Source organism: Equus quagga, chromosome 3 (genome assembly GCF_021613505.1).
Source record: "Equus quagga isolate Etosha38 chromosome 3, UCLA_HA_Equagga_1.0, whole genome shotgun sequence".
Lineage (NCBI taxonomy): Eukaryota > Metazoa > Chordata > Mammalia > Perissodactyla > Equidae > Equus > Equus quagga.
Window position 1 is genome coordinate 97,496,296 of NC_060269.1, and position 25,784 is coordinate 97,522,079.

At 38.6% G+C, this 25,784-nt stretch overlaps 1 protein-coding gene across 1 annotated transcript; it reads right to left on the bottom strand.

The window, feature by feature from the left end:
• Positions 1-5,656: 5,656 nt before the first annotated feature.
• Positions 5,657-25,567, bottom strand: EREG (epiregulin). Its single transcript, XM_046656371.1, has 5 exons — positions 25,344-25,567; positions 13,961-14,047; positions 11,716-11,839; positions 10,982-11,131; positions 5,657-9,086 (listed from the first exon to the last, which is right to left on the bottom strand). Exons 1-5 carry the CDS (start codon positions 25,411-25,413, stop codon positions 9,005-9,007), a joined length of 513 nt encoding a protein of 170 aa, XP_046512327.1. The 5' UTR covers positions 25,414-25,567; the 3' UTR covers positions 5,657-9,004.
• Positions 25,568-25,784: the final 217 nt, after the last annotated feature.

The following is a 25,784-nucleotide window of genomic DNA, read 5'->3' on the forward strand; positions in this document are numbered from 1 at the left end:
ACATGCATTGGTCCCTTTCCTGAAACTCCAGGTGAGAGCCAACTCTCAGTTATCTATGGTATGAGTGCCAGAGGCGACTGGAAGAAGTGAAACACATTGGTTATTTACAATTTACATTTTAGCCAGTAATCTTAACCTCCTCCCTAATGTCAACTTTCTTTTACTATTGATTTTAAGGAACACAGGAAAGGCCAAAGAGAAAAGCATAGGGTCTGATAAATTAAAAAAACTGCATGATCATTGAACAGTCGAGAGCTTATCATTTCCAGTCTCTTTCACAGTCAAGATGCTAGATAAGTATTTTCTACCAGCAGCCACCACCAACTCCTTTAATCTAGTACAATCTAACCTCCACCTTCATTTTCCACTAAAAACACTTTTTCAACCTTCATGATGTTTGAAAGTCAAAACCAGTGGCATTTTCTCTCTTCCTCAGTTTTTTTCTCCTTTTATTTGTCCTGGACACTGTTAACTATTGCTATAAATCTTGAACTTTTTTTTCTCCTGACTTTCACACAATTGTGTTCTCTTCATTTCTCTCCTGGTTATAGCTATCAGCAAGTCTTGTTGATATGAAGTATATTCTAAATACAGCACAAGTTCAACCACTTCTCATCACCTCCACTACTGCCGTCTCTGTCCCAGCCATGATATAACTTAAGTGAGTGATTAAAATAACCCCCTACATTGTCTTCCACGTTTCAGTCTTGCCCCTCTTTAGTCTCTTTTCCACAGAGCAGATAGACTAGTCTTTTTGAAATGCAAATTATATCACCACCCTTTCCCTAACCCTCTGATGGCTTATTGCATTTTTAATAAGAGGCAAACACCTTACCGAGGTCAATACCCCCTACATTTTCTACTCTGGCCCATCTGTCTGACTTCTCTTGCCACTGTCCATTGAGCATGCTTCAGCCACACTGATCCTACTGGCTTTTGAACATTGGAGTCCTTATACTTATTTCTCCAGGTCAAGAATACTTCGGCTCCACACGTTTGTATGGCAGCATTTGCCTCATTTCTCTGTGTCTCTGCTCGTATATGACCTCCACAGAGATGCCTCCCTACCCACTGAGCTAAAGCAGCCCTGAGGCCATAGTATATTATGTATTACTACCTTATTTCATCACTACCCATGAGCCCTTGGGCAAGTTACTCTGTGCCTCAGTTTACTCATCTGAGAAATTAGTCTTATAAAAATAGTTACACACTCATAGGGTTGTTATAGGGATTTAATAAGCTTTACATTTAAAAAGCTTAACTGCAAATAGTAAGCCCTATATAAGTATTTGCTACTATAATTGTTACTAGTATTTATTTATTTTCCTTCTTTTCTCACTAGAAATATAAATTCCTGGCATTTTCTGTCTTGTCCATCACTTATTCTCAGCATATAGAACAGTAAGACATATACTAAGCCTTCAATAAGTACTTGTGAAATGAGTGAGTGAATGAATGAAATATTTAATGATTTCTTTTGCCTTCACAGCTCTTTTCTTTTACCAATTCCTCGGGTGAAGACATTTCCTTGGACTCAATCATTGGTTTCCTTGGCATTTTTCCTCTACCCTCACTCCACTGAAGTGTTTAACTCAAAATGTTTCTCTGGCTTCAGCTATAGTCTCTATGATGGGAATCCCCACCATACATCTTTAGCTCAGACCATACAGCCAAGCTCCACACTGGGGAGGCAGCTCTAAGTGGGTGGAAATGTGGCCTGGGACTCAGGAGATCCTGGATAGTGTGTAAGTTCTATGACTTTACTTGCTTTGTGACTCAGGGCAAATCACAACCTTTCTGGAAACTATATTCTCTTGTAGGTGATAATTATTCATCTCTACTTTCCATCTCAGAAAGTACATTTAAACAAAGAGTTAATAGATGTGAAAGTGTTTTGTAAATTGTAAAACAGTATATACAATTTTGAAGTTTTGTCAAATATCTCAAATATGCTATTTCTACATATAAACCCTGCTATTATCTTAGGGTCAATGTATTTAAACTAGATTAATTTTATTTTTCCCAAACTGAGTTCTTTCTGACTTCTCTTTCTCTCATTTCCCGTATCCAATCACTAAAGACTTTTGGTTCTCCCTCTGAGATATGTCTAAAATTTGCCTCCTGCTCTCTGTTCTCCCAGACACAGTCTTAGTCTAAGCTTTCTTCACCTTACATCTAGGTCGTTACAACACTCCATTAGCTGGTCTCTCTGCCTCCAGCCTCTTTCTCTCAATCAGTCTTCTCAAAAAGTGTCATTTCAATCTTCCCAAAATTATATTTGGTTTCTTTTACTGCTGTAACAGATTGCCACAAATATAGTAGCTTAAAACAATAGAATTTATTATCTTCTAGTCCTGTATATCAGAAGTCCAACATGGGCCTCACTGGGCTAAAATCAAGGTGTCAGCACTGGGTAAATGTCAAGGTATCGGCAGGAGCCTTTCCCAGAGCCTCTAGAGAAGAATACATTTCCTTGTCTATTCGAAATTCTATAGGCCACCTGCATTTCTTGGCTTCCGGCCCCCTTCCTTCTTCTTCAAAGCCAGCAACTGCGGGTCAAGTCCTTCTTGAAGCACAGCTCTCTGACCACAGCTGGGAACAGTGCCCTGCTTTAAAGGACTCACGTGATTAGATTAGGTCCACTTGGCTAATCTAAGATCACCTCGCCATCTCAAGGTCTGTAACCTTAATGATGTCGGCAACGTCCCTTTTGCCGTGTAAGGCAACATAGTCACAGAATCTGGGGATTAAGACATGGACATCTTTGGGGGAAGGGAGTATTATTCTGCTTATCACACCAATTTAATGGTATCCTTAAGCTGATCAAGAGCTTTAACTGATTCTTTATTACCCATTAATGTCAAGTTTATCTTCTCAGTATGGCTTTGAACATCTTTAAAATAAATTCTTAACTATTCTCAGTTAGAGAGCCTGTACTACTGTCAGGACGGTCTCCCTGACATACCTTAAACATGCTGTGATTTTCCTAGTGCTTTGGCCGATTATTCTTTCATTTGAGAAGTCTGACAGTCCTTCCTTTGCTTATCAAAGTGCTATCAATTTTCCAAGATTCAGATAAAGTCCCACCTCCTCAATCAAAGCTTCCCCATTGATGTCACCTTTCTCTAAATTGTTTGATATGATACTATTTAGTATATATGCTGGACTTCTGTTTGTTCAGGATTCACTCATTCTCCCTCTGGTGATAGCACTCTGGTTTTCCTTTGGGGGAAAATTTTCTCCCATTGCATACAAACTTGGTGGCTTCTCAACTAACATGTACTGTCCTCTTGGCCAAGAGGTGAGCCCATACTCCCAGCTAGGCAATCAGAGGTATCTCCCAGACCACAGGCACCCAGGGTTGAGTTCACACCTTCTAGAAGTGGCACACTGCTAAGTCACTAGAATTTTCCTGGTTCTTTGCCTTTTACTTTAGGTCTATCTAACCCCCCACATCCTTCCTGCAAATTTCTTCTTGATTAAGCTAGAATTGTTTTCTGTTCCATAAAAATCAAAGAACCTTAACTACTATTCTTTAAATGTCTCCATAACTTCAAATTCCTCCTGTAAGTTTCTTGAAAACTATAGTATATTTTTACCCTTCTTTTGAATACCCCACAACCTCTTGTATATTACAAAAAAAAAAGCTCTTTTCAATAAACATTGGTTGACTAATTCATAAAGTATTGATTTTTATCATTTTTTTCAGCTTCTCATAAGTAGTTGAGGGCCAGGAACGTGACATATATATTATCCTTAGTACCAATCTTGCCAACCCCAGAAGAGGAAATAGAAAATCATTGCTCCCTTCTGATAGACTGGTTGGAAATGTCACCATTCCACTGATTGTACTTTTTAGGTTCATTTCTTATATCCAAATGAGTATAATCAAAGCCTTTATCCAAAGTTTTCTATCATCCTGTCACATGGCCTCCATCTATTTAGCACGTAATGGATCCATTCACAATACTGCATTAAATGAGCCAGGCTGTGCTTATTTTCTCAACAGGTACAGTGCACTTCAGGCTTATATGAAGTTTCTGGAAGACTTTTCCCAAATAGTTCTCTGATATTCAGATAAACTGAATGGAGTATTTGTGTTTGGTTTTATGCGATGGGTAGTTACAATTAGCTTGTGACCAGAAAGGATAATCAGAAGTTATTCATGTTTTATGTCTCCTTCTTAGTGAATCCATGTTGGAACCAAATGAACAGCACTTATGTTTTATAATGTTTTGTGGCCATTTGGGGTAAAATATATTCTAGAATTGATCAAAGTCAAATTTAGTGCCTATAATGTCCTCCTTTTAAAATTGTGATATTCTGACTCTGGTTTCATGGAATCTTTTTCCTTCTGTATAATCTCTTCAAAATGGTCAATTCTGCCATCGTTGTAAAAAGTTTAGCATAATCATCTTTGAAATTACTTGAAAATGAGTCCTTCAGCACCTCCCAGAGGATGATACCAGGTTTTTGGCCTGAGATACAAGAAGGATGGAATTGAACTTAATTGAGATAGGAACACTGAAGAAGAAACAACTTTTCAGGGGAATGAGTTATTGAACATGTTACCTTTGAATGTCTAGTGGACATCCAAGTGATGTTACGTGGGTAGTCAGGTGATGAAGTTTGGAACTCAGCAGAAATATCGAGGCTGGGAGTAATCACTATATAGATGGCAATTAAAGGCACAAGACTGTATAAAATAAAGTAGGGAGTGGCTATACAGAGAAAAAAGTTCCAAGATTGAGTTGTGGGGGCACTCTAGGATTTACAGATCAGTGGTAGGGGATTGGAGATATTAAAGAAGGTCCAGCGTGAGACTAAGAAGCAGGTGGAAAATCACATGAGTGTGTCATCCTGGAAGCCAAGTGGTAAAAGTGTTTCAAAAGAGTTCGTCTCCTTTACCCTCTGGGTTCTCAGACTTTGAACAGTCAGTCTGATTGTGCTGTGAGATCCCAAGAATTTCATTTTACAAGACTTTCTATTTCTCCCAAGAAAACTCTAAACTAGATCTCAGATTAACTCCACGTGATGGTTCTGCTGCCTCTGACATGGCCAGAACGGCAGTGGAACTGGGGATCAGAAAACTTGTTTCTCATGCCAGCTCCACCTTTTATTTATCCCTGTGACCTGGGACAAATTACTTTACCTCCATGTAAAGTGGTCATTGCTATGCCTCCCTGACCTATCCGCAGGCCAGCGAAATGGCCTAAAGAGCTGATAAATGGATAAAGCCCTCTATGGGTTGTTGAAGAATTTGTCAAGGAAGCCATCGTTGTGATGGAGGTTCAGAGTGACCAATGCTTCCTGCTCTGAAGGCCCAGGGAAGCCAGGCCTCTTGGTTGGGAGATGCTAAGGGAATCATGAGACACGCTTCTGGCTGATACGTCCTTTCAAAAGTTGCTTCTCAGTAGGACAGCTATAATCTTTGAAAATAGACTAACACCTAGAATTTCATAACTAATGTGGCTTCTTTTATTTCAAAGAAATTCTTCATTATGGTAGGCCATAAAATATGATACATTTATTTAACGCTTTCCCAAAGTAAGATCATATGTCTTTATATCTAAACACATTGTAGTCCTGTCATTGCTTTGAAGCCCTTTAATGTGTTATGGAGAAAAAGAAAAAGAAAAAAAAAAGAGAGACTATGTTTATCAGTGAAGTTCTTTATGCATGGTGCCGAATGCATTTTTTATTTTTAAATTGTGTTTTTTTCCCCAGTTCCCAACAAAAATAAATAAACGTTAACAATATCTTGTAAAGTATCTATATTCTCCTTCAATATCTTAAGGTACACAATTATCAAAGCTGATATTGAACACAAACAAATTGATACAATTCAGTACTCTGATAAAATTCACTGTCAAATAAGTTACTTTAAACTGTATGCAATATAACTTTATGTTCCATAACATCTTTAACATAAACTCTATACCAAAATGGCTCTTCAAACTTAAAAAGTGCAATTACAGAGTGCAAAAAAAGCAAAGAGAAAAATACATATCTTAAATTTAACATCATCTAATTTGAATAACAGATATGGTTTAGATAAAATTATTCTTTAGTTAAAACATTAAAATGTACTCCAGAACACCATTTATACAAGTTGTTACCCTCTTTCTCCCATATGAATAAGAGGAGGAAAAAAACAGAAAATATTGGGCAGCAAATTAAACACATCTTTTTCCCCAAAAGTCTACAGCATGGATATTGCAGCAAAACATGACAAAGTGGATCAGACACAAGTCTTTAAAACTGCATTATTGAAATTAATGGAAATTAGAAACTAGTATCATGCATTTGCTCCATAAAAATTGATGGGCTATGTGACAGCAGTTGAATTTAGCTAACTCTCTTCTCAAGAACTCAAAAATAAAAATCTGGGTTAAGACATAGTCATACCAGTGCACCATTTTTCCCATTGCTTTGACTTTTGGCAGAGAGAGCAAAAAAACATCTAGGAGAACATTGAATTCTATTGTATTATACATGTTTAACATACTACATAAATCTCAAATTTGATGTTAAACCTTTAGTACTAACCATAGAACTTTATGTCCTTGGTCATAGAGAGTGTCAAATGAGTTATTGTGTGGCCTTGGTGGGAAGCCATAAATTATGCATTGGATTTGCATTTGTTCTCAATATGTTGGATATAAATAGCCCCTTCTAGAAATTCGTATAGTGAGAAATCTGTAAAATGAGGAAGATAAACTAAATGTGAGCCACAATCTTTCCATTGTTTTTAGGAAACATGAACTGATAGCAATCATCTTTCATGTTTGCTCAGCATTATCCTCATTAAAACAATTATTTTTTACTTATTTTCACTTATAAAAAACACTTTTGGTCATACCTTTTTATTTAATATTCATTTATAAATATAGATTTAACTTTTACAGGGGTTCATTTTTTAAGCATTCTTAAATAAAGATTAAAAACACCCCAAACCACATACAATTAGTTATGTAATACGAATTGAGATGCTTAAGAAAAATAATATGATTTGCTTTTTGTGAATAAAAGAAATGGATTACAGATGATTTCTGGGTTAGTCAATAAATTTTCTTTGAAACAATCAAAGTCACTTAAAACAGGCAGACTTCCTTTACCCAGAGGAGGTGTCGATGGGTATGTGCAGGATTTAAAATGTGTTCTTACACAGCACATTTGACTCGGCTATAATAAATAGGAAACAGAAATATCCTTTGGGATCTCACCGAATTTTATTTTATTTCTCTTTGTTTTTGTTTTATACATTGTTGATAGAGCAACAAATGACTATAATTCTAATTGAGCTCATGTGTACATGTGCGTTTGCATATGAGTAGGCACATACATACACACACACACACACATGCAACCATATATATCTATGTTTGTTTTGTCTGTTTGCTGCCCTAATAGTAAGGGACCAGATCCAAGACTTTGGAAGAGAGTCACTTGAATGCACCAGGGTATACAACACAGGGACACATACAGAGGCAAGCCTTGGCACCTGGCACTTCAGAGATGAGCCATTGCTTCCACTTTCTTTGTTGCCCTAGCCTAGGCCAGGAAAAAATGTGGAAGAATAGACCCTAGCTGACCATGTGTGTGAGCCTGAGAGACTCTACCCAAAGGGCTAGCATTCAATGAGGCAATCTCCCAGGAGATCTGGCGGTGGTGACAGCTGTGGCTCGCTATGTAGTTACCTCAAGTACCCTTATGAACTCACTGAGACCATGGGTTCTGAGCACAGGAGAAACCTTAGTCTCTTCCAAAACATAAAAGACAGAAAACAGGACCCTGGTTTCATCTCAGTCTCCATAGGAAGGTGTGGTTAAGTCTCTAAATTGTAAAAGCTTTCAAATGCATTTGTTCTTTTGGAAAAATACACTATAATTAATTTTTCTTATTTTTCCCACTTCCTGCATCAGGATTTAATTTTTAATATGTAATTTTAAATTGCAGAAAAAGCTGCTTACTGCATTGTTTTAAGTTAAAACTCTCTTGCAAAGAAAATGAAATAACTGTATTTCCATCTTTAGAAATATATGGAATGATTGTCTTAGATTATACTTTAAAATAATAACTAGTCCATCAAATTTTGGACTATGATTTAACCTTAGAATTCTTCAACAAAGTCCTTATGAAAGTAAATACTCTTAAAAAGAAGCATAAATTTTGACTTCAAGTGTGGATTTTTTTTTTTAATTGTTTAGGAGCAACAGTTACTGCACATAAACTTACTTTAAAAAAAGAAACATTGTGAGGCTACAACATACCTGCTATTTATATAAAAGCTGGTATAAAATTAGGTTCTCAATTCATTCCACTCAAGGAGAATCTATTAGATGCAGGAGTTGTGGGGTGGAATAGGGAATGGCCCACTTCCCCTCCAGGCAGATAAATATGGAGTTACAGCTGAGGATGGGGCTGGAGGGAGCGCAGCTCTCTCCCAGGTGTAGCTTGTTTCAAACAGCTAGTGTTTAGCACGTGCTCTACATTTGCTTCTCCCCCATTCCCATTAGCATCACGTGTTTAATACATGACACAGTGGTGTCGACTCATATATCAAACTATGAAATAGTCAAACCAATTATCATTGATTTGAGGAGTAGAAAAATATACTTATTAAATTGATTTGACCATATATTTAGGCTCACAGAAATCTGTCATTTGTTGACACTTCCTGAGCAACGAACTGGGCGTTGCTCACTCCTAAGCGTTGTGCAGCAAACAAAGCAGTTTTGAAGCTTTCAATAAAGCATTTAGTCTGAGCAATGATTTCTTACAAAAATAGTGATTTTCTTTCTATATTAAATATTTTGTGTACATTATACATTAACAAATAGTCCATCAAAAATAAAACAAAAATAAAAACTTTTCCAAGTATTTTTAAAAAAACACCATGTTGTCTTAACACATTGTCCAACATAAATATTATTAACAAAATAGGAATATTAACATAATCTGGCATGCTGCGCATCCCTGTCCGTAAACTTGATGGCACCATTCAGACTTGTGGCAACGCTGGATCCCCTGAGGTCACCCTTTCATATTCTTTCTTTGATTCTTTACTTTTTTGATTTCTGTACCTAGAAATATCCAGAAGTGAAACTGTCAGCACTGGAGTTAACAGTAAAGAACAAAGTATGTTAACAAAAGAAACAAATATATGGACGTAAAAGATACAGCAGCATAGTGTTTCCAAAAGGACAAACGTGAATAGGTTTAGGTTGGACAAGAGAAGAAAAGGAGGGAAGAAGGGAGTAGCGTTCTGTGGTCCAACAGTTTGGGGAGGAAATGGTGAAACACAGTTAAAGAAGTTCAGAGGCTTTTTAACAAGATCATGAAAATTGCAAAATTCCAGGAGAGCATGTGACCACATTAAAGCCTTGATTGTTTTTTTCTCTCTCTCTCTTTCTCTTCCTTCTCTTCCCTTCCATTCCCTTGTCTTCACTCTCTCTCAGTCTTTCCTTTCTTCCTTCCTTCCTCTCTTTCTTTCTTTCAAGGAACTAGTATTTTGAATATTACACTACATTCTAACCGTCACACTGATATAATGTTAACATCAATACAAACAAAAATAATTAATATTTATTGGGCACTAATTAAGCAACTGACAACATTCTAAGTGCTATACCTTCATTATTCATTTTATCCTCACACTTATCCATTATCATCCTGATTTTACAGATGAAGAAAGTGAAGCATAAATGGGTTACACAACCTGGCGAACTTCTCCCAGCGAGGACTCACGGATCTATCGTGATTCAGAATCTTCATTCATTCAAGCTATCTTCCCAATATTTTGAGTTCATTTCCTACCCATTTTGGAGATGAGGCATGTAGCCTCGAGGAAACCACATAATGTCTATGCTTAGTGGAAGAATAAGACTAGAAAGCCTTTGTTTACACTCCATTCTGCCACTTGTCAACTCCATGAGCTGAGGCACCTCAGTTCGCCTCTCTAGGTCTCATTTTCCCCATCTTTATAAAGGAAAGGACTGTAGTCAAAGAACTTTCAGGTGTATTTCAGTTTTAATAATATTCAGTTCTGTGATCATAACTAATTAGGAAGGCCTTATGATTTGATAAATACTTGGAATCGAATGGCAAAATCAATTTAATTTTAAAGCAGCATACTTTCAGGCCTTCAAAAGCAGAAGTACACTACTTTCAGCAAAAGTAAATAATAATAATAAAACTCACTCAAATCTATCCTGAACAATTTGTACCAGCTCCAAAATAAAAAGGATTTCTTGGAGACATTTTAAGGGCAGCTGTTACTAACTAGTTCACACTATCCCATGCCCTGGTCCAAACCCTAAAAACTGCCAGTCTGATATACTGTCAGTGGTTCCCATGTCCACTCTACTTTTTCTCAGGTGCCAGCATACGTCGGTATAGTATCACACATGAGGAGGGAGTGTGACTGTTTTGGGGGACTGACATGAACCATTTTTTACAAGTAAGCTTTTATAATTGTCTAGAAACTCATTTCTACCAGTCTGTCTTAAATTTTAAGATCCTAAGCCTCTGGGCTTACTAATTTACAAGACTGTGTTTTATGAAATACAAAATTTCATACAAGTGGCTAAGTATAACATTGACATCATGCCTTTTGGATTACTTTCACATGCATTATCATGTTCAAAACTGAAAACAGTCCTCTAATTAATGCAGGATAAGGATTTCCATCTGTATTTTATAAAGGAAGGAACTGATTCTCCAAGTTTGACTTGCATAAAGCCACATAGGTAATAAGTGACAGCTAAAAATAGAATCAAATCAAGATGTTCTGCTGCTAAAACTTCTTCACAAATATCATCAGTGCAGAATCTATTATCCCTCTAAATAATACGTTGTCCATATTTGTAAGCATATATTGTAATTTATAAGTAAATTATAAGTAATAAATTATAACAAGTAATTTATAAGTAAGAATAAGTAATTTATAAAAGTAGAGTGTTAAAAAACACTGGCTTACCATCTGCAGAAATAGTATATGGAACCGGCGACTATGGCCAAAAACAAGATAACAAGAATCACAGTCAGAGCCACATATTCCTTGCTCAAGGGCTGTTGGACAGTTAAAAAGAAGTGCTCACATCGGACGCCAGTGTAACCCACTTCACACCTAAAGGAAAATGCAAGAGAAAGATCAATTATTTAAAAAAGAAATCATAATTATGAATTAGTTTTGTAAGAACTAATCTCACACTGTAATGCAAGAAATCAACAAGGTTTGCCAAAAATTGTAAAGAAGAAGTTAAAGATCAACCTTGAAGCTAGGCCGACATCGATAAAAGAGCTCCACATGGCTCTCAAGTTAAATTGCAATATTAAAATGACAGTCTGGTTCAGACTGACTATCTAGAATAGTGTTTTATAAGTTTTGTAGGTTTGAGGTGCTTTTTGTCTAAATCAATGAAATCAGTTCTTAAAACAATGGCTGATATATAAGTCATTGAAAAGGTGAAAAGTGGAGCTGCTATTGTGGGAAGTGGGAGAGGGGAGCGCCCAAAGCTTCCCCCACTCTGCATCCCTGAAGTTTCTTTACAGCTTGATAACTACTATCTATTTTTAAAAATTCACTTAATAAAGTTCCAATAGAACATATAAACTGCAGCCCATGGAAATATACAATAACTTCAAAAAATAGAACATAGAGACGTATGGGTTTAAAAACGTGTTTTTGGTTTTTTGTTTTGGGGATATTACCTGCAATAATTTTCATTCATGTCCACCAGGAAGATGCATTGTCCATGCAAACAGTAGCCATTCATGTCAGAGCTGCACTTCGTTATTGATACTTGAGCCACACGTGGATTGTTTTCTGTCTGAACTGTGAAGGAAATGGAAAGTTGAATATATTCTGCTGCCTTCTTTTTTCCTTTTCTTTTTTTTTTTTTTTGCTGAGGAAAATCCACATCTGTTGTCAATATTCCTCTTTTTTTGCTTGAGGAAGATTAGCCCTGAGCTAACAGCTGTGCCAGTCTTCCTCTACTTTGTGTGTGGGTTGCTGCCACAGCATGGCCAAGGAGTAGTGTAAGTCCATGCCCAGGAACCAAACCTGCAAACCTCGGCTGCCAAAGCAGAGTGCGCCAAACTGTAACCACTGAGCCACGGGGCTGGCCCTCTGCTGCCTTCTCTGAAGTATTAATCAACCTTTCATAATAGTGACCATTGAGCTACTGTAACAAAGTAGGTCAGGTGCCAATCAGTGGAGGAGAATTTTCAGGAGAGGGAAGTTACTCTTGTTATCACAATTCCCAGGCCAATAAACAAACAACTGACCCCAAAGGAAAATGTCCAAGAGACTAAACGAAACAAAATAAAACCTGGGAATTTAATCCTCAAAAGACAACCTTCAAGGATAGAAAAAGTAAGTTTAAGACACAGACAAAAATCATTACCCTCTGCTGTTATTCACTGATCCAAGCAAAGTTTGTGTAATTTTTTTAAATCTCAAAATTTCTGAACTTTTGAGCCAAATTCTGAAATTCATTACTCCAAAAGCAATTGCAAGCTGAGTCCATAAATTAATTCAAGAGAGTTTAATTCTATAGTGAGATTTAAGCTAGTAAGTCTTGTTTTAGTGTGCATTCCCAAATTTTTGAGGTTATCGTCAAAGAAATCAAAGTCTCTCAACATCTCTAACAACGAGACCTGAATAAACCCTGTGTTAAAAATGTCTGAGGTAGGCAAATATAATATTAAAAATAAGAGCCTCATTAGAAATAGCGTTGCAACCTACTTGTAAAATTCACTTCAGTATGTTTTAATTTAAAAACGTGAAGGATGCTTATGAAGTAATCAAAAAATAGCATCTTGATTGCAACATTCTTGTTCAAATAACCAAAAACAAAAAGGGAAGGAGGGAGACCAAACCTCCAGGGAGCCCAATGATGTAAGAGGACAAGAGAGAAGGTGAAATTATCGTGAAAAAGACCCTGGTTCCTTAGGATAACGCTTGACTCAGTAGTTCAGACGGAATACAAAGCAGATCTCTCTTGAACCACATCCAGAGCCTTCTAGGGTCTTTAAAGGAAGAAGACTGTGCGTCACTTTATTTTTGTATCCCTGTGCTTCAGCACAGAGTTTGACATGAATTAACATTGCGTAAATATTTTCTGAATGAATGCTGCAACTAGAAAGAAAGGACATCATTTGTTCCTTTTACAAAAAATAACAACAACAAATACATTGATTACCTATGGTGGTGTTGTTGTTGTTGGTGCCAATGTGTTGATTCCAACCCCTACTGCCCCTGTATACAGTAGAGATGAACCCTGCCGTCTTTTTGCCCCACTCTCTCCCCTTCTGGTGCTACATCAGACAATGCTCTGCTGCTAAGCATAAGATTTTCGTGGCCAATTTTTTCGGAAGTGGGTGGCCAGGTCCTTCTTCCTAGCCTATCTAGTCTGGAAACTCTGCCGAAAACTGTCCACCATGGGTGACCCTGCTGGTATTTAAAATACCAGTGGCATAGCTTTCAGCATCACAGCCACACACAGCTGCCACAATATGACAAGCAACAGGTGTGGTTCCCTGACCAGGAAATGAATCCGGTCCCAGTGGTGAGAAGCCGAATCTTGACCACCAGGACTGGCTATCTATTGTAGAAAGTTTAAATTTTCCTATATTGCCTGGGATTCAACCCCTAACAATGGTTTCACATCATAACTCTGGGGACTGGACGAAGGGAATCTGCTTTTCTTTCTTCCCTATCTCTTTAACATCAAATCTCTCTATATAACTAGATGCCCAGTCTGTCTCCCACCAGCTATTCCTTTATCTAGCTTTTCCAGATTGCTAGCTCATAAGGGGGTTAAAAAAATCCTTTCCTTAATATAGCAGCTACCCCTTGCCTTTTTCCACTGTCACATATTTAGAGTCTTTTAAGTTCACATTTCAGTCAAAAATCTGTCCTCCTTTGCTGCAGCATTGACAAAGTTGGGCTTACCTAAGGCTGTGCAGTTGTCTTCAGACTCTCCTGGGATACACGAAGGGATCACGGTTGTACTGAGAACTGCTTGGAGAAGATGGAAACCTATTGATGGAGGAAAATCAAATACACAATTAATCCTTCAAAGAAAGAAACTCTGATCAGATTTCCATACAACTGCAGTATTTATGGAATTGTTATAATTTGATCCATCAAAACCATAAACAAAATAATTCATGGAAACAGGCTTATAATTAAAAACAAAAGAACTCCCAGCTCTTCTAGCCAAGGGTAGAAGCCTTGGCCTTACATTCACACTCATAGATTTGAGTTGCTCTAAATGTTTCACGGCCACCTGATTTTGAAAACATCCCTGATTTTGAAGTTTGATTTCCTAAGAAGTTTATCAATTGGAAAATTGGGGTATTTCCACTGTTTTACTCCATGATGTGTTCAAAGCAATCCTCCAAAGTAGAACCTATCACAAAAGAAGGCTTCAAATAAAAATCAAGTTCTATTTATGGCAACAACTAAACAGGACTCTCAACCTAGGGTACATTCATTGTTGATTGACGTGCTTAAGTTGCTCTTTGCATTGTATCAGGAACAAAAATAGATTTTAATTAAGAAAATGCAATCTAAGTAAAGTCAGCATCTATCTTATCTAATATGGGACAGAACACCCATACTACATGAACCACACTGAGCCCTCGAATCCAGTTTCTGTGAGGCCAGTAAGAGTCTGAACACGGTGTTTCATCGTGTGTCTCCACGGAAAAGATGAATGTTGGAAAACAGGCACTAGAATGATTCAAGTTTCTGAATTCCACAGAAAGCCTAAGGAGAATCCTTTTAATATTTTCCTTACCTTGTAGAGTTTAGGGGAGAATTAGATGAAGTGGTATTTTTCTGAAATGCCTAACATACTAGAGACTTCCGTCAGTGTTCCTTTATCCTCAACATGCAGCCATTTAGCGGTATATGTAGGTAGTGCCCTCTACTGGTCTAATACAAGATTACAAATCTCTTTGCAATTTGGTATTTTAAAGGATAACTTGGTCCATGTAATAAAGCATTTTATTTTATTTTTCTCAGCCAGAGGAAGCTTGAATCTGTTAAGCAAATTGTCTATGCTTTGGATACTAAAAAATAAATTACATATCAGCATGATTGTTTGTAATTTTATGTTTCAAACTCGATGCTTATAACCATCCTATAAAGTAGTCATTAGCCCCAAATCAGCTCAGTTAAATTAAATGTCTTGTCCAAGACCAATAATCTAGTGACCATAGAAGACAAGAGTTACGCATCTGTCTTTTGACATCAAGGCTCATAATCTTTCAATGATTTGAAAATGTTTTTTGAAAAGTTTAGGATGATCTCCTTCCCACTCCTCATTTCTCCTACAATATAAATGCTGCTTCAATTGCTCTTATAAGAAAAAAAAATCATCTTTCTTAAATGACAAAAAAATGGTTAAACTTTGGGTTTCATCATTGGTTTAACAGAGATTTTAAAAAGGTGACTGTACACATAGGTTTCTATGGAGGATGAGCTAGAAATGCACTCAGGCCAACTTTGCTGTACTTCTCAATATAATTGTGCCATGCAGTCTCACTACTGAATTAAACCCTTTAACTTACACAGTCTGTTCAACACAAACTGGAGTTCCAAATGTGCGTTTTTATATCCTTGACACTCCTATTCCTTCACGGTTCTTCAACTGAGGAAAGGACTGGAGCAGACATTACCAATTCTCCCACCACAAAGTGGCCAGCCAGGTCCATTGTGCAAACACACATTCAGAGCTCATTTCTCTGTCCTTTGCAGAAATCAGAGACTAGCCTTTCCTGTTTGGAATTGCTTACAGCTGCAACCCATGACTATTATAGAATCTAGCTAATTGCTTTGTGGGGTTGCTTCTTGGTCTTTTTTTTTTTTTAAGGTTTTTAGTAATTGTTGGTTTTTCCACTGGTGGAAACTTTGTTCCAGTTTGTCAGGCCACAGGTGAAATATTTGTCTTGGTGAGTTAAAGAATGCTCAGCCCAGGGTGTGCCTCCACGAAAACTGGGCTCCCCTAACCTGTGACGCTCCCTTGGACACAGTCCATTACTCGGGATGGTTTCTGTGAGACTTGCTTCATTAATCCAACATCCGGGTATTTTACAGATGAAATTGTAAATAATTTTAAATACTTCTCTCAAGCATTAGACTACAGTTCCATCATGGATGTATGTAGCCAATGAAATAGCAAAACTGGTGCTAAATCTTGTGTCCATGTGCACAGATCCATGTAAGTCGGGGTGATCAGAAGATTGAAAAAGTCCACCATGGGAGATTCTGATATCCACCACCCTGTCACCTTTAAGAATCACTACTCATTATTTTAAAGTCATACAGGGAGGGAATAGATTCTAAAGTCATATCCATTTATTTCATGAATCTTTCAGTTTTTCATGACTTTAATGTTATTTGAAATAACAATTGCTCTATGATTCAACTGCAAATATTTTACTAATGTTTTGATCCTTCACTATGGGTGCCGGCTAAGAAAATAATTCACTACGATACTAAAGATTTTGGATAGTGTCAAGATGTCAGAAAACAGATCTGGCGGCAAGCTTTACACTGGTAACTAAGATAGAGGGGAATTCTGCACAAGGGGACCTGGGGTAAATGATCTGTAAATTCAAAATTGTCAGTGGGAACCTCTGTTTCATCAAGACTCCTTTAGAGGTCATTTTTTCTGTCAAACTTCCAAATGATTTTAGGAATTTGAGGCTCGCCTATTCATCTCCCTACCGTCACCTTTCAGAGATTGCATTTCAGTGCATCTCAAATGTGCCAGCAGGAAGTGGGGCTGGTGACTCAGAGGATACAAATCACCTCTACCCTGTGAGTCAGGGCAGGACCCACACCCTTACACAATCTTGGGGACGGCGTGGGGGAGGGGTTGAGTACCTCCCCCACCACCCCCCCCCCCCCCCCCCCCCCCCGCCCCGAGAGGGGTAGCACTAAATGTTGTGGGACCTTATCGTGGCCCTGTCATGGGCATTAAGAAGTCTTTGCCCAATAGTTAGGCAGAATGCCAGATGTAGAAAGCATCCTTCTTATTGCACATAGTTTCTCTGGCCTTGCTTCCTTATGGCCACGCTGAGGGGCTCATCTAGAAGGAAGCTTGGATTTGGTGACTGGCTGAGCAAGCCAAGTCTGCAAAATCAAATGCACTTCTCGGAGATAAAATGGCTCTCCTGAAAAACAATCTAGCAAATAAAAATGACCCCACATTAAAATGAGGCAGGTTACAGAAGGAAAGGAATGCCCTTGCTTTTCCAATTTAACCTTTTAGAATATTTAGACCAGAACAGCAAACTCATAATGAATCATAGTATTTGTCCAGCCTAAACAGGTAGCAAAATCCGCTTTGTTCACACTTTTGCTGCGGTCATACGCCAACCGACTCACAGACTGTTCCTTTCTACCTTCTTGCACGGTAGCCTATAATTTTAGGATTTGTCTTCAACATAGTAGGCTTGTTAGGTCTTGTATACTTTCAAGGAGGGAATATGCTTCACCATTTCCAGATGCCTTTTTGTTTCAAGTTAAATCGCACTATTAGATAAGGTCTTGCTTCATTTTGTTTAAAATAACTGTAAACTCTTTATCACATCAGATACTGAAAAGAACTAGTGTCAGTACTTTCTAGTAATATCCTCTTTTTCAGAGAATAACATGCATATATACACACACTTAATAAACCCTGCCGTCTACTGGCAATCATTCTCTTCCTACAGTTTTTCAATGTTAACTTTATAACTAAGCTACATTAAAAACTAAATGTAAAAACTAACTATAACCGTTTGAGGTAAAACAGGATGAAACCAGAGGCTGATATAATAATGGTTTACAAAACAGTATTCCTTTTAATTTTGAGTTTTAAAAGACAGCCATAGGATCTTCCTTGTCAAGTGGCAAGAAAAGATTTAATAGGCTATGTTTTCAGTTCATAGGCATTAAATTATACTTTTCCATTTGGTAGTAATTTCTAAACCACACTTCAAAGTGCTCATATATTTTAGTCATCATACAATGCTATCCCTAGAGATATCCAAATATCAAGAATCAGTGAGTCCAGGGTCTGGCCCCGTGGCCGAGTGGTTAAGTTCGCGCGCTCCGCTGCAGGCGGCCCAGTGTTTCGTTGGTTCGAATCCTGGGCGCGGACATGGCACTGCTCATCAGACCACGCTGAGGCAGCGTCCCACATGCCACAACTGGAAGAACCCACAACGAAGAATACACAACTATGTACCGGGGGGCTTTGGGGAGAAAAAGGAAAAAAAATAAAATCTTAAAAAAAAACACAAAAATCAGTGAGTCCAAATATAAGGGTTTACCCTAAAAATGGATTTAAACATGTATATCTTGTACACACGGAAGTGTTCTCATAATGAAAGAGAATGCTTGTCAACTCTTGTGTAAAGGGTTCAATTTATATTAATCTGAGTGTTTCGGAATTTTGTGACTAAGAGCTCTAAATATGGGACTTGCACCCCCTAAATGCCAAAGATTCATTTCTAGATATTATTTCAAATGTTCTATCGGAAATACCTTTTTTTCTTCAAGATAATGTTACATGGGAGGTTCTTTTGATAACCTTTCTACCTTCCCTTTCTTCCATCTTGCTTCTCCCCACACCTATCCCTATAGATCCAATTCAGAAATTTGAATTATTATTACTTTATTGTTTCAAAAGAAAAATGCAACAGTTTGGATTACGAATGTTTTCCATTTGCCTTCTTTTCAGTATGATCATATTGTGGCCTGAAGCTTTGAATGCTTAACAGCATTTATAGAAGTATATTGATTATTATATCATGGCTTCTTTAGAGAAGCCTGTTGCAAACATAAACTTGAAAAAGGATAGAGTTTTAATGAGAGAGCATCTAATAAAAGAGGAGAAAGCAAGAACAAAAAGATAATTTTACATAATGCAACTAGCACCTTGGAAGCTGCTAAGAAATTTTATTTTGTGAAAATACATTTTTGGTTAACATTGGAGACCCCAACTTCAGTGAGAAGCACATATGCATCTGTGGAATGACAGGAGGGTGGCAAAGGCTGACTTACCCCCAATAAACGGAAAAGAAGGAGGAGAGTAGCTTAGCCTTTTAGTAACTACATGTTTCAAATTATATTTGTTCAATAAATATCTATTGAGATTTTTCTATATGCAAGATATTGAACAAGATGCTGAAAGGAAAATTGATGCAAAAGACATAGCTCCTGTCCTAAACAGAGTTAATGGAGCTAGACGCCTGGGGGTGGTGAGGAAAGAAGAGAATTCACAGATAATGCCAAGTTTCTGGCCAGAAAATATCAAGGAGAGTGGTGATATTAAAAGAGAGGAAAACACAGGCAGGTCAGCAGGTTTTTGGTGGCATTTGCAGCTAGTAGACATGAAAGGAAGACATAAGAAATGAAGGAATTGGAGTTTGTAGTTCATGTATCACTTATTTATATTTGTGAGGCACTTTCGAATGCAGATCTTAAGTAGAAAGAATAAGAATGGAGTTGATGGAGTCTATTTGAAAGGCATATGAGGAAATATGACCTTTATAGGCATAGGGGCCATTCATATGTTCCCAGGGAAATAGTATGGAATAGAAAATAATAGAACTTTGGGAAATAGGTGGTAAGGAGTAGATAAAAAGGGCTAAGGAAATTGGAGAAAAAAGAAAGTGCAGTGTGGTGGGAGTCAAGAGATCAGAGTTACAAAAGGAGACACAGAGTGGTCAGCAATGCAATGATTGAAAAGAGTAGGAGTGACTCCTTCATGAATAAGATTCAGTCTTATTCATGGTGTATTCATGGTGAACGGTGCTAAAACCAACAATAAAAATTGCTAAATTGATTTTTCTAACACTAGAATCGGTTTTATATTTGCATCCAGCTTATCATAAAGATTAATTTTATTTGTCTTGATAACTCAAAAACCGATTATTCAAACTATGAATTATGACAGGCAATGTGTTATACCAATGGAACACACATTAGGCTGGTGGTTCTCAACCAGAAGCAATTTTGCCAACAAAGGACAGTGTCTGGAGATGCTTTTGGTTGTCACAACTGGGGGGGGGTGCTACTGACATCTAGTGGGCAGAGACCAAGGCGCTGCTGAACACCTTGCAATGCATAGAACAGCCCACGACAAAGAATGATCCAGTCCGTGAGAATAGAGCCAAGGCTGAAAAACCCTGCCTTAGATTCATGTGGTTTGGAGTCCAGTTCTAGCTCAGATACTAACTTTATCCCCCAAAGCTCCGTTTCCTTATCTCTGAAAACAGAGACCCAGGAGTGGGGCGGAGTAGAGGGGGGATGGCATTTAGATTAGATTACTCTAAGGTTCCTTTCATTTCTAAAACAATACCACTCTTTCTTTCACTGATTATCCATCATTCAGTCATATCACTGCTCAGTCGCATCTCTTTTTCTCTCTCTCTCACACACACACGTAGTGTGTGTAATATACACTTAAATTCTGTTAGGTACACCATCAGTGAATGCAGGCTATAGTAAAACAGAGAAATGGGAAAAAGAGGGAAGAAAGATTATTAGACTTTATCAGAAACAACAGAATTGAATTTTCAAAAACCACTGCTTAGTCTCAAAATATTTTGCTTCTCAACTACATTATCAAAGAAAAACTGGTTGAGTCAAAACATAGTGGTGAGAACTCTGAATAAAGTATCATTCTAATCATCCATCTAACGAACGTTTATTGACTGTTTCATATCAGTCTATCACAATATGAATGATAAAAGATGAATATAGCACCTGTAAGGAGGGACACGGCTAGATTCACACTTCCAGTGCGATGTGACAGGGCAGGATGGGAGGAGCGAGCAGGAGAGGTGCAAAGGAGGGGTGGAGGGGTGCAGGCTGCCCACCTATTTTTGAGGGTGGGAGACAGGTGGAAGGGGTTATCAGAGAAGGCTTGCCTGAGGAAGGGACACTTTCCTTCGGTCTTAAAAGATGAGTAGAACTTTCACGCAAAGTGCAGAGTGAGTTGGGAGGGTACAGCACATTCAGACGTGGAGCCTTACATGCTGGGCAACTCACTCATTTTTAAGTCTATTTCTTCATTTGTAAAATGGGAATATTAAAACCTTTCCTGGCTAAAAGGGAGCTATTGTAAGGATCAAATGAGGCATTTTGTAAGAAAGCACTTGAGGAGGAGGAGGCGGATGATAGCTCTAACTTAAAAGTGCTTTTTATTATTTCCTAATATCATCGTATTTATTAAACTCATATACAATAACCTGGCGACATAGCTATTATAATTTCCTTTTATAGATGAGAAAACTGAGGCTCCAAGAAGAATAAATCTTTGTGAAAGTATGAAATAAAAGAACTGGGCTGTGAAATCTGTATTGTATACACTATCTATGTCTCAATTCAAAACTATAAAGTTTCACATATATAAATGTGTGTGTGTGTACATGAGAGAAAGAGGCTTTTTCTCTCATCCTAGAATTTTCAAGAATATCTGTATTTAACTCACTTTCATGCCTCAAATTTAAAATTCAGGATTTTTGGCCTAAGAATTTAAGGGTTAAGATTTTTTTCTGGACAATCAGCAAAACGTCTTGTGTATTATAAATAGTATCCTAGTTAATTAAATCGTTACTTTAACCTAGAATGTCACTGCACCTTTATTTGCCCTGTAACTAGACACCCAGTCTTACATAAACTGCATTGCTGGAGGACACTGAGTCTGTCGCATTACTTCATTTTTTCAAAGGTTCCAGAATTGCCATACCAAGGCGATGGGTGTCAGGGCGCTCCTCCCTGAGGATCTCCCCTATGACAGCTTTGGGGAGCCTTCCCATTGTCTTCCATGGAATGTTCCCAACAGCATGACAACCATATTAATTAGACCATTTGCACAGGCCTATATTCAGAATGAAGATTGACAGATGACGAAGCTACACCTTAATTTACAGTCTCTTTGAAGAGGGTTTCTTATATGACATTTGCGTCTCTTTGTTGAACATTAACCAGGAAATGGAAGATTCTTGTGCAAAAATGTACAGAAGACATTCAAATTCAATTTTTCTAAAGTGACTATGTATTATACATTTTTTTTTAACCAAGGAAGTATGTCTATTTTCTTACTGTTAATGGAAATGTGCTGTAGATTCCACCATGGTCCCTTATCGATACTATATTCAATTCACAATAATATAAAAAGGATACAGGGAATAAAAAGAATACAGGGAAAAAACAGGTATCCTTCTCCTTGACTGCTTTACTTAATAAACATCTAGGAAGATATAGAAATAAAGGCCTCAGTCTGCTGACATTAGTGACCGCTTCACAGTAAAAGTCCTTTCCTGGGAACTGTGTTGATCAAAACTGCTGAGTGTAGGTTAAGTGAAAATTCAACATATTCTAGCAAAATTTAAAACAGTCCCATGTTTTCTGTGCCTGATTTTGAGTGATACCGTAGAGATACCATTTCTATTCATATGCCTGTCCCCATAACAGGTTCTAAGCCCTGGGGCTGCCCCCAGACTACTCTGGAACTTCTCTTCTAGAATCTGTTATTTTTATTATGCTCCTGATAACCCGGAGATCCTCTGGCTCCTTACACTTTGTTCCAGAATGACCTTGCCATTTACTATCTCTAAGTCTTTGGAAGGTATTTGACTTCACTGAGCCTTAGTTTCTTCATTTGTCAAACTAGGCTAACCATACCTACTTCATATAGTTATTTTAAGGAGTAAATGAGATGATATATGTAAAGCACCTAACACACAACATGGTCAGCTCACAGGAGGCATTTAGTAATTGTTAGCTCCCTTCCCAATTCCTGGGTTTGGGCTCTAGTTACTGAACCACACACCCGAATTACCCAAGTTGTTCATATGGCAAGATGATGCGGAAGGCAGCTAGGGTACCTGGGTTAAAATCCAAACCAGAGAAGCCTGTCATTACGTTTTCTGCCTATGATGTGTCATCTCAGGTTGTGCGAACGCTCAGGCAGCTCATAAACTCTCTTAGTCAACTAAAGTTCTGGGATGAGCCAATGTCTCATTGAGATCAGGGCTTCTCACATTTCAAGAAAGAATCTTTATTCTGCTCAATTCTCTGTCATTGTGCAATGAAGTAGGGATAAATTGTCTTAGAGATGTCATTCAGGAACACGCTCAAAACCCCTTTGGGTAACAATGAAAATGTTTAATTTTAGATCGAAAGCCCCCTAAACATTAATTGCAGAACTCAAGATAAAAATTTCTCCTCTTTGAAACAATCACAAGATTAGAAATAATAATTCAGCTCTAAAACTATAGATTACTTAGAAATGCAGTATCTAGTTTGGGGTCCCTAACTCTCTTACTTAATGTTCAGTAGACTAAAAGTGCCTGCAAAGCCAGGTGTGAACTTTCTCAGGTTAGCACTGCATCTCTATGGGACCTTGGGTCATAGTTTCCCAATCTATAAAGCAAGAACCTCAATATCAAAAACTTATTAAATGCAAAAGTAACCAAATGATTACGTGAGTAGCAATTTACATCTGCATGTGTTGGAGGCAGAGGGGAACCGACGGTGTCCATATTTTTCCACAGTCATAAATATATATAAATTCCACAAAAAGCAATAATAAAATGTTTGCTGAAATCTAAAATAAATGTCTCCTTCTTTTGAAGGATAGACATTTGGGAAAAGCATTTCCGGTAATATTTTGTTTGGTAGAAAAAAGGTAGCTTTGCCTTTTTTCCATGTGCTTTAGAATACGGCTATTGGACTTGCATACCTGAATGGAGTGTAGAGATACGATATAGAACTTCAAACAGGAACTTTCCTGGTGGTAGAGAAATATCTAAACAAACTGGGAAAACAGAAACTGACCTAGCTAATTTGGAAATGGGCTTGGCAGCTGATGAAATAGATGAACTATAATTAAGTAATGCAATAAAGGACTTAAGCACTTTCATGACAACAAAAACACACACAACACACAAGCTAGGTGGGTAGTAACCAGGTTATTCATAGGCTCTTGCTGTCTGAAATTAGAATATTCAATGAGTGGCCCAGAACAGACATTTGCATTGTTCAGATGCAACCTTACAGGTGGAAAAAAAAAAAAAAGCGCTAAGCCACTTGGACCTCTAGGTTCATTTCTAACTCTAGGAAGACTGTCACCTTTCTGATTTTATTCTTTTCACAGAGACTTCCAAACAAAGACAGCAAAGCCACATTATTTACTGAGAATCTTCTAGCAAATCATTCTTAGCACAGTTTGGGTAGAAACCAAGATTGCAGTTTCCACTTATATTCTTGAACTTGGACAAATTAGTTCCAACTATGCATGGTATGCATTTTATTAGGTCTCCCCACCCTTGAGATAAGGCATGTTGAAATAATGATTTAACTGTCACATCCTGCACAGGTAAAGTTAGCTCGTTAGGGAAATTCACCTCCTTGCAACTCCAGAAAGAATGTGAGACTGGCAACTTTTATTTCCTTATTCAAATATTCATATACAGCTCCAATTTCTCTTGAAGTTTAAGGAATTAGGGAGAACAGATTTTGTTTTCAAACCAGGTTGGCTACATAAACGTTTTTTTTTCCTGCCCACAAGAACAAAAGCATCTCAAATAGAAAGACATGCACTAAAGCGCGCTCAGTGATTACTCGCTTTGGGGTGCAATTAGCAGCAAGTGAAAACCGCCTGGCCAGCCTCCCGCAGCGCGGGCTGCGGGGACCGGAAGCGCAGGTGTTGGGGTCCAAGGGCGGCGGGGAGCGTCAGGACCTGCCCACGTTCCAGGTCCGCGAGAATCGCGTGGGATTCCGTCGCTCCTGGAGCTCTAGCAGAGCTGGCACTGGCGCATGCCAAGGCCTCCGGAAGCTTAACCCGGCTTGATTTAGAAAACTGAGGGCAAGACAGAGGAGGAAAAGCATTTCTTTCCAAAAGGTCTATTAGGCGCCGGTCCAGTCTCTACTCCCCCACCCCCACTCCTCTCAACACGAAAGAACAACATTTGAAATATCAACAGTGCTTCTCAAGTCTTTGCGTTTCTAGTACTGGCAAATTTTCAAAAGAAAAAACAATAGCTTTTCGATTTTTTATTTTGCCTAATAAGGAGCTAAATTAATTCATGCATAACATATATACCGATAGCAATTTATCAATGAAAGGCATTTTTAACACCGATTGCCTCTCCCCATTCCACTCCCTTCCATCCTAGGTTTAAGGGAAAGATGGACTCAGAGTAACAAGAGACATCCTTTTAAATGGAGTGCACTTTAGCTCGGTGGAAAACTCCCTACTTGGCAAGCGACAAATGCACCCGGGCCGGGGCGGCGGGAGCGGCCGGAAGGAGGCGGCCCGGCTTACCCAGGGAGAGCAGCAGCGCCTGGACCGGGCCGGCGCGGCGCGGCTGCATCCCGCTTCCCACGGCGAGCATCGGCGGAGCGGGCGGGCGCGAGGCGGCGGGCGGCTGCGGGCAGCGAGCGCACCGGCGGGCGGGAGCCGGCGGGCCTCGGGGCTGCGGCTGGAGCGCGCCGGAGAGCCTGGAGGGGCCACGCGTCAGCCGAGTCCCTCGGACACCGGACCTGTCAGGCAAGTGAGCTCAACTGCCCTGCGCTGCGGCCTTTATAAGTCTGGGGAGGGGCCTGGGGCCGAGGACTAACTAGCGGGGTGAGGTACAAAGTGCCCGGAGTTTCATAATCAGCCCCGGGGAAGGAGTGGCCGGAGGACTGTCCGGATGTCATCCTCCCCGTCAGAACACCTGAGAGTGGTTTAGGAATGAGAAAATGCTCTTCTGGTTAGCCTCGG